Source organism: Brachionichthys hirsutus, chromosome 22, assembly GCF_040956055.1.
Source record: "Brachionichthys hirsutus isolate HB-005 chromosome 22, CSIRO-AGI_Bhir_v1, whole genome shotgun sequence".
Classification (NCBI taxonomy): Eukaryota; Metazoa; Chordata; class Actinopteri; order Lophiiformes; family Brachionichthyidae; genus Brachionichthys; species Brachionichthys hirsutus.
The window spans coordinates 5,110,361-5,120,370 of NC_090918.1; the positions used below are offsets into that span (position 1 = coordinate 5,110,361).

The 10,010-nt window shown below is 53.7% G+C and overlaps 1 protein-coding gene across 1 annotated transcript; it reads right to left on the reverse strand.

Annotated features, from left to right (window-relative positions):
• Nucleotides 1-256: 256 nt before the first annotated feature.
• Nucleotides 257-9,616, reverse strand: celf2 (cugbp, Elav-like family member 2). Its single transcript, XM_068755400.1, has 9 exons — nt 9,459-9,616; nt 8,456-8,519; nt 6,204-6,338; nt 5,196-5,219; nt 4,824-4,931; nt 3,017-3,196; nt 2,590-2,733; nt 1,910-2,086; nt 257-346 (listed from the first exon to the last, which is right to left on the reverse strand). The coding sequence occupies exons 1-8, from the start codon at nt 9,531-9,533 to the stop codon at nt 1,959-1,961; spliced, it is 858 nt and encodes a 285-aa protein (XP_068611501.1). The 5' UTR covers nt 9,534-9,616; the 3' UTR covers nt 257-346; nt 1,910-1,958.
• Nucleotides 9,617-10,010: the final 394 nt, after the last annotated feature.

The window sequence follows — 10,010 nt, forward strand, 5'->3', positions numbered from 1 at the left end:
CGTCTGACCCAGCCCCCCCTCCCCCTTGTCGCCTCCCTCCCTCCCTGAAAACAGATCCAAATGAGGTCACATGCAAAAACAACAACAACAAAGAAAACACAAAAATAACGAAGAAAAGAAAGCTCAAAGGTTCAGTAGGTGGCGGCAGAGGAGGAGGAGGAGGAGGAGGAGGAGGAGGAGGAGGACCAGCTTATGATCAGGTGAGCTTGGAAAAGACATCAGAAAAAACAATGACGGAGGGGGGGGGGGGAGGAGGAGGAGGACGATGACACTTCTGTTTTTTACGTTTGGGACGCCACGGAGACATGCTAGGCAAACGATGAGCTAACGATGGAGATGGGTTGTTCTAAAAGAGGGAAAGAAAAAACAAGGGAGAGGAGAGAGTTACACACGGAGAGCAAGAGCAACAACACGACAGCAATTTATAAAAGAATCAGGCAAAACAACAACAACAACAACAAACAAACAACACCGACGACGACGAGGCAAAGAACAGCAACACTGATGGCGTTGGCTATTTTTTAGCTTTGATTTTGTTCTTGTTTTTTCTTTAAAGATATCTTGTTATAGGGTTATAATCACACACGTACACACACACATGCACGCACGCACGCACACACACACACACACACACACACACACCTACACACACAGAGCACCCAAATCTTGATCCATCCCAGATGGATTTTGTCATTTGGGATACAATTGGGGAGGGGGCGGGGCTATTTGTTTCAGAAAAAATAAATACAAATCATTTCGAAAAAATATTGAAGGGCGGGGATAGGAGGGGCTACGAACAAACGAAAACAAATACTCAAAACGAAAGAAAGAAATAATAAAAACGCGAGCATAAAAGGTAGAAAGTCGACGAGCCCACTACGGATGGAGAGAGCGAGAGAGAGAGAGAGAGAGGGTGACAGAATGAATGGATGAACAGCACAGTGAGTGAACGAATAAATGACAGGGAGGGCGGAGTGGGCGGGGCTTCACATGGCATGAAAAACACCCACGAGGGTCTACTTTAACGAAGCGGTGTACTTTATAGGAGTCCAATAACTTAACGATAGGCAATAAATAAAATCCTTTTTTTTTTAATCTGAGGCAGTAAAAATGTTGTAGAAAAATAGAACTGCTTTTTTTACAAATAAAATTTACAGGCCTGTGGCTTTCTGCACTTTGAATTATTATTTTTAATCTTTCAACAAGCATCAAGTATTGTCAGTTACCGCCTAAAACCATCAACTCTGTCCCCAACTAGAATTGTTATTATCGCCTTCAGCAAATTTTGGACGTGGTTTTTGAAAATATTCGACATGCAGTAAGATTCCTTTCCAGACCAATGTGATCTGACCCAGAAAATTATTTTGTCATCTTCTGAGAAATAAAAAAAAACGTTGATATTTTCACACAAATAATGCGACATAGCTGGAGCGTGTTTTTCCTCTTGTGGACGGTAACGTAAAGAGGCCACTAATACTTTGCAGCCTTCGCTCCCGGGGGGGGGGCAGCAGGCTGAGACAGGCTTTGGAGAAGCGGCGGCGGCCTGCAACCAACACCGGAGGTCAAAGGTCGAATGTGCATGTCTGTGAGCGCGTCGGAAAAAAACCCCCCCAAAAACAAAAACAAAAACAAAAAGCTTCGCCGATGAACGAAGCAGCGAAATCATCGCGGCTCCTTTTGGCGAAGCCGCTTCCATCGGAACAAAGCGAAGGTCACAAAGTAACGGCGGCGATGGAAGCGTTCACGTGTGTCAAAAGAGGAAACCGAAAGAAAGGCGAAGCGGAAAAATGAGAGGAAACCGGGCGTGTCTCCCCAGGGTGGTTGTAGGTCGTCTCCCCTCCCTCCCCCCCCGGGCCCCAGTGTGGCGGTCGTGGCTCTGTTTGCTGTGTGGGTGGGGGGGGGGACTTACCCTAGCAGTGCTAACATGGGAGCAGATAGACCCTAGCGCTAAGCTAAGATCAGTACGGTTTGCTGTCGTTCTTGGAGCGCTTCAGCTGCACCTTCAGCCGCTTCATGCCGATCTGGAAGCCGTTCATGGCCTGGATGGCCGCCTGCGCCGACACGGGGTTGTCGTAGCTGACGAAGCCTGCAGGGGGGGGCGGGGGGGGACAGACGAGGGACAGGACCGGACAGGGATTGAGCTTCTTAACATTAGCATGGACACAGCGCTAACGTGTAGCTTGTCCTCACCCTTCAGGAACCAATCAGAGGTCTAGAATCAAGCTAATGCTACGCAGCAGAAGAAATGGAAGGACGCTAGCACACGGGCGAGCTCCCGATCAATGCCTGATCCGTTCCCGCTTCCCTGTCTGACGTTAAGGGACGCGTTCCCTCGCTGTCCCAGTTCAGGACGGATCCTGCTTTAATGGCTTCCATTGACGTGGAAGACAAACCCAAATGCTTTTGGCTCCTACTCGGATCAGGAAGGGAACGGGGGGGCCGTGTCCTGCTTCCAGCCGGAGTTAAGGCCAGGAAAGAGGACACAGAATTCCCACCCGACAGGACCGTGAGATCCAATGGAGCCTATGGGGGACGCAACCTGAACTGGGACAGCGCCACGGAGACATTCCGGCTCCCCCGCCGTCCTACCGAAGCACTTGCTCAGGTTCGTCTGTTTGTCGATGAAGACTTTGGCAGAGACCACGTTTCCAAAAGGCATGAACATCTGGAGTATGTCCTGGTCGCCGAACTCCTGGGGCAGGTGGTAGATGAACAGGTTGGCACCTTCTGGACCTGGGGGGGGGGGGTGCAGAGGGGATTAGATCAGCATCGGATTGAATTAAGCAGAACCGCAGGAGACAGATCATGAGACGAGCTCGGGGGGGGGGCAGTCTGGCTTCCTGTTCCATTCATTTCCTCTTTCAGCCGCAGGATCTTCCTCTTAAAGGGGGTCCTGGGTCAGACCCCTCCCCATCTAAACACGCTCTCTGAGGACGCCCCCGCCGTTGTGTGAACTCCTGGATGAGTCTCACTAAAACGGGTCCGGTTCCCGCGGCGACGTTCCCGGGATGCTCACCCTCTTTCTGGCTGCCCGCGGCGCCCTGCTGCTGGAGGAGGGACTGGCTGTAGAGGGTGGGCAGCGCGGCGGCGGCGTACTGCTGGATCCCTGAGTAAGCCTGCGTCAGCGCGTCCATGGTGCCCGCCGTCCCGTTGGTCAGCGCCGCGCCGCCCAGGCCGCCGTTTAGAGCCGCCATACCTGAGAGCATTTGAGCAGCTTTACATGAAACCCAACAATAAAGAGAAGAACAAACTCACTGGTTAACGGTCCAGCAGAGGCAGGCACGCACACACACACGCGCACACACACACACACACACACACACACACACACACACACACACGAGGGTCCGGTATGAGCGGTTCTCACAGCACACAACAACACGACCGGTAACAAAGCAGCAACCAATCAAGAACAGAATCCTGATTAAGAGGCAGAACGGGGGCGTGGCCACTCAAATGAAACCTTTCTAGTCTTAATGTTGTTGGTTCCGCTCTCTGATTGGACCCGGCTCAGGAACAAGCCCAGGTCTGATGGATCCGGTCTACGGGCGGAGCGTCGAGGGAGGAGCGCAGCTGGAACGCTCATTAATATCACAGCGGAGGGCAACTTGTCGGGGGGGGGGGTCTGACATGGGCTCGACGCCCTGTCGACTCGCCGCCAGACACGGAGATAAATGATCACTGCATGCGGCGCTCCGGATTATAGGTCACTCATTTATTCAGGAATAATTGCACCGGTGACCTTTGCAATTCAATTAAGGGCTCGACGTGTTTAAATGAGGGCAGTTGTTGGTGGGAGGGGGGGGGGGGGGGGGGGGGGGCAATAAGAGCCAAGGGTTAGCCGGGACTAAATGAGATGCAAAGCGGTCCATCCCGTTTGAAAGGTGTGTGCGTGAGAGCCGCGGTCCCGTCCCGGCGTGCAAACACGGATGTGATTTACACCGGATGCAGCTGCTGCTCCGAGGAGCGGGAAAGGTCAGCGGAGAATAATGTGGGAGGAGGAGGAGGAGGAGGAGGAAGGTCAGGATCTCCGCTGTAATAACAGCTCTGATTAAGATCCCAAAGCGTCTCGCCGGAGGCCAGACAGCGAGCAGCAGACCGCCACGCGGCGTGGCGTCCGAGGCCGTTAGCGGCGCGGCTAACGGCGCTCCGCCCAAAGACAACAGAGTTTAGATTCCAGGCTTCTGCAGGAATCTAGGATTTAAGATGTCATCCCGGATCTGAAGCACAGCGAGCATAACCCAGGACACAACCAGGAAGCGGATGAAGGGATGAAGGGATGAGGGATGGAGGGATGAAGGGATGGAGGAGCCAGCGAACCTTCAGATTGAGGATTAATAAAAAATAAGCGTTTTTCCACACTCTGTGAAAACCTTTTTTGGTGAATTTTCACTGCACCTGCAGGTTTCCACCAGCAGAGGGCAACGAGCTCCTGTAGAGGTCAGCTCCATTACAGGTTTGTTTAGAAATACTCGGTGGAGCTCTGAGTTTATCAATCTACTTTATTCCGTCTTTCACTTCTGGGGGAAAAAAGGATTTAAATTATTTAAATTAAGCGAAAAATCCATTTAAGTCGAAGGAATTACTTTTCTCTTCAGTCACTGACAGAGTTGGACAAGGAGACGTTTTCAGGCTTGGTTTCATAAAACTCAGAGATTTAAAAGCTAAATTCTTTATTTCCGCCCTTTTGTGTTTGATCACAAATAAACTCTTCTCTGGATTAAGCCGCTGTTTGCGTTAGCAGCGTGCGGTGCAGCGGTGCCCTCTGCGTGGACTCGCGGGCTGCGGGTGGTGACAGGGTGAATACTCACTGTTGATGCTACCTGCTAGTGCATTTATGTTGTTCAGGCCGACGGTCGCACCGGCCAGGCCCTGCAGGGTGCCCAGAGAGGTCAGCGAGTTCATGGCGCCGGCGTTGGTCGTGGTGCCTGCTGGGAAGAGGGCGGGGCACAAAGACACGGATCGTCAGACGAGACTTTCCAGAACCCGGAGGTTCTCCGTGAAGAGGCTCTCTTATTAAACACTTGTTAAAACTCTATTTCAGGCAGCTTCACCTTTACAGAGTTCACCATTTAATATCGGCGAATTGCCGTAATTGCCATATTAGAGCTGCAAATAATTCCGGCTGCAGAGGAGGCCGGCCCCCCCCAGGATGAACTACTTTAATTACGCCGCGCTAAAACGTAGAAATGCACTCGAGTTCGGAGTAAACCGACGGACTCGGAAACGGACACGCCCCAGGCGACAAACGGGCGAACGGAGATCTGCTGCGGCGAGAAGAGAGCTGGTGGGAAACCCGAGACACGCACGCACGCACGCACACACACACACACACCACAGTGAAATGTGTGCAATGGAGTGGAGGTGGGATGGTAGGCGGCACACTGCACAAAGCGCACCCCCCCAGGCACGACGGTCCTGCATTTAGATCATCACCATGACGACACACCCCGAGAGCAGCTGATCCAGGAGCGCCCGTCGGTAAACGTTCCAGCACAATCCTGCACGACCTCCCGTTAAACAAACAGTCTCAGAAAAATGCGCTGGACGGGGTTGTCCCGCCCCCTACCTAATCGTCCAATCAAAGCTGCTAAAAACCTCACATGTAGTGTTGAAGCTAACACGCTAACAGAACTTAACCTCTAAAATGCCTTCAAAGGTTCCAGCTGGACTCTCAGAACCGGGCCGACATTCAGAACCGGAGAGAACGTGAAACGAACAAAGAAAGGAAAAGAAGAGAGACAAGACATTCACGCCAGCGCCGACCGGCTCGGTGGAGGCGGGAAGCGGGATGGAGGCGGCGTGGGGGGGGGGGGGGGGGAGGCGGGAATGAGGCAGCGTGGAGAGAGAGTCCTGAGTTCAGACATCAACCTGGCCGTTCCTACCCCACAGACACGGCGCCGGCGCTGGCGGGTCCGGACACGCACAACCGGACCTGACGGAAACACGGAACACACACACATGCACACGCCCACACTTATACAGCGCGTGTATCATGGGATGGGACGGCACGCTTCCTAAGGTGGAGGTGTGAGGGTGGAGACACACCATGGCCACGCCCCCGGAAGGACGCCAACAACACTGACGGGGGTCTGAACGATGGAGATGTTTTCTGCTGCGGCGGGTGCTTGCTGGGATGGCGACGGCGTGCCGGGCTCACGGTAATGGCGTCGGACCCCTGACCCGAGTGGCTGCGGCGTTACCTGGGCTGGCCAGCGCTCCCAGGGAGGCGACGCCGGAGGACAGGGGGTTCGCGGTGGAGGGACTGGCTGAGTTTTGGGCCGCCGCCGCCGCCGCCGCTAAAGTGGCCAGGTTCTGTAACTGCAGAGCACTCATACCTGGAGAGAGGAGCCAGAGAGGGCGGAGTCAAACCTGGGGAGCGAGGCCCGAGGGGCGGGCCGGGCGTCCCAAAGACGAATCAGGGTCACGCTTGTTTCTCCAGCGCTGTGGAGACGCCACGGCGCCGGGCGGGCTCTGCTATCAACGACACATAAATGACAAGGATCCTTCCAGTTGGGACAGGTGAATCGTCAGCCAATCACAGCGCTTCACCTGAGTCCCTGTGTGTGTGTGTGTGGTCCGGGTTAACGTTAAGAGGGTGATGTGAGGCGTATGCGTCGTATATACAGTGTGTGTATATACAGTACCATGGAAACACACACACACACACACACACACACACACACACACACACAAACGAGACGCCACGCAGGATCCGTCCGACCTCGTGACGGGGAAACCGCTCAGCCAGCCAATGACAACGGCCGCCTGGTTCCATCACCGGGATTCTCACTCCTGATTGGTCAACCAAATTCATTCCCATGTTTTCTTTCCCGTTTTTTCTTTTTCCTCATCCCATCTTCTCCGCCTCGTCAGATTGTTTCCCTTTTGTGTTTCCTTTTACCCTTTTCCAGTCACTTCCTTGTTTTCCTGTCATTTCCTCTTATTTTTTCCCCCGATTTCTAAAAACTTCACTATTTATTTTCCCCTTTTCTTTACCATGAAGATGAAACCATTTTATCTCCCTGTTTCTCTCCATTTATTTCCTGTCCTCCTTATCTTGTTTCATTTCCTTTCCTTTCTCCTCGTACATCCTTTTCCTCCGTTCTCTTTTAAACTCATTTCCTTTTCCTTCCTGTCCCATGCCTCCCTCTCGTCTGTTTTTCCGGGCCCTTTCCTCCAGGCTGACAGATCTCTTTCCCTCCTCCGCTCTCCTCCGATCCTTCCCTTCATTTGTCAAAGTTTCTCTCCCTCCTTGAACATTTTGGAGACGGTTTCCGAGGAGGTAGAAATACCCGGGCGGGGACTCAAGTCGAGCTGCGAGAGACGACAACGAGACAAACACAATCCACTTCCCGATCGCAGCCCAAGTATCCGGGCCGTGCAGATGGCGAGGGCGGCTGTGAGCGTACGTGTGTCCGTGGCGAGGCGGCGCCGGCTGCTTCTGATTGAATGCTCGTTGGCGTAATTGAAGCCTCTCGGCTCTGCAGCTCCTCATGTTAAAGACCGGCACCAGATGTCATTCGGCCGGGTCACACCTCCTGCCAATCACTGATCTTCACCCGCCATCGGTTCCAAATCCCACGGACGATTTATCCGTCAGGAAAATCAGCCACAGGGAAGATTGAGACTGGAAGAACGGACAGAGGACGCAAGACGCGGCTCTGGAGGGACGGACAGAGGACGCAAGACGCGGCTCGCCATTTCAGAAACTCCCACTGCGCTCGGCGCCGTTTTTGTTCCTCGCAAATTCTTTGTCCCGTTTTCCCGGCGTCAAACGACAATTAAGAGCTGCCACCTTCCTAAGCCCGGAGGAGGAGGAGGGAGGTGTGAAGGCTGGAAGGAGGCGAAAAGGTGAGGTGAGGAAAGTGCGATTGAAGAGGGAACGGGAGGAGTCGGCGAAGAGAGGCTTAAAATGAATAGAAGAGGGGAGAGCGAGGAAGAAGAGCGTTTATTGGAAAGAGATGAGCTAAAGTGATATTTCTCAAAGCCGGAGAGTTGATCTTGTTCAACGTTTAGCCGGCCCGCTCCGGTCCGGCTCTGAACCCGCTCCGGTCCGGCTCCGGACCCGCTCCCGGGTTCCATTAGCTCGATTCCTCGCCGTTCGAGTTGCTCCTAACCTGCAGGAACGTGGCGGCGCAGCCGGCCGCGCTAAACTTCTTCTAAACTTCTTCCTCGCTGGTTTCGTGTGATTCATCCACTGCAAAGCGCCGGCGCTACCGCTACACGCCCGCGGCACAAACGCTCGCCTGGCCTCATTAGAAGATCAAGACAATCCTTCGCAGCACTTAATAAATCTTCAGGGCAAAGATCTCGCTTCGCTCCACCGCGCGGTTCATCCGTTATGCTCTTTGGTCGTCTGCGAACAAAAACAAAACAAAACAGAGCCACAGCCAAAACGGGCCCGACGCCGCCGTGCTCGGCGGCTCCGGGCAGAACCGGGGTTTTGACTCACCGGCCATCTGCTGGATCCCGCTGAAGGCGCCGAGGTTACTGGAGGTGGTCGCCTGCTGAAGCAACTGATGGCGAGACAGAAAGAGAGGAGACACATGAGAGGCCGTCGCCTTCGTGCGCGGCTACCAAGAGCTAGCTGAGATGCTAATGGGGAGGTTAGCCGCGTGGTTTTTGCCTCGGTGCTCCATGAGTGAATGAGCCGCTAATGTAGCTTGAGCTCTCCTCAAGCAAGCGCGGTTTGTACTCCACGATTCCTCCAGACGAGTCGAGCATGAGCGCGCTAATCTAGTCGGCTAATTAGATCCCTAAACAAAAGTGGAATACCGATGCCGTCAGAAACTTGAACCAGCAGCTAATTAGCGTCTCGTTTCTATTGTGCGCGGCTGGAGAAAGAAGCGCAGATTCATTAAATCGGGCGTGGGGGCCCGTCTGAGCCCCGGTTCCCGTCCGCTAAAAGACAGGCCCTGGTTAGCGCTCCGTTTACTCGAAGCAGAACTTTTGTCAAAGGTTCGAGCCGAAGAAGAGGAGGAGGACTCGCAGCGACGAAGAGAACATGAGGTTTCTGAACCCGGCCTGAAAAGAGAAACGGCAGCCGAGCCGATCGATCGGCGCCGCGGCGTCCCCGGGACGAACGACGAGGACGATTCAACGCATTTATGGAACAGACAGGTTAAACGGCTGTTTCCGTCCCGCCTAAACGACCCAATCAGACGGCTCTGATCCTCGACCAATGACGCGACACTGCGAGATCAACGGAATAACGTTCACGAACGGAACCCTGACAACGAATTAAAAATGAGAATAAAAATCTCCTTTCATGAATTATTGGATTCAGAGACCTCATGCGCTACAACCCTGGAGGGGAGGAGGAGGAGGAGGAGGAGGAGGAGGAGGAGGCGAGAGGAGGGAGATGGTTCGGTGGAGGCACTGACTGCAGCAGCGTTGGCCATGGAGCTGCAGTAAGGGGCGGAGGAGGTGATGGGCGGCGCGGCGGCTCTCCTTACGGCCAGATACTGGGGGGTGAGGCCGCCCAGGCCCGTCAGGCTCCCCCAGGTGGTGGCGCTGTTGAGCTGCTGCATCTGCTGCGCCAGCTGCTGCTGCAGACGCCGCTGCTCCTTGTCCTTCTGCGTGTCGGCAAACTTCACCACGATGGGAGACGAGCAGCCCTGGGGGGGGGGGGTAAAAAAGAAAGAAGGTTTTTATCCAGACACAGAAACGAGGAGAAGAAGAAGAGGAAGAGGAGAGCAGGAAAACAAGGTGGAAGAGAAAAGATGAGAGAAAGAGAGGAAGACTGAATCAGGTCGTCCTGATACTCACGGATTTAAACTTCGTTTTAATTCCCGTTTAGGACGAAATCTGGATTATTGATTCCTTATTGACAGCGTTTGACCCCCCCCCCCCCCCCATCTCAAAGCGCACACACACACACTCACACACACACACACACACACAGTGACAACGTTCTCCTCTTCCTCGGCTCAGTTATCTTTGAGTCCAAAGACACCAGAGAGATTTCCTGAGTTCTCCAACTATTTCATCACCTCATACAAAGAAAC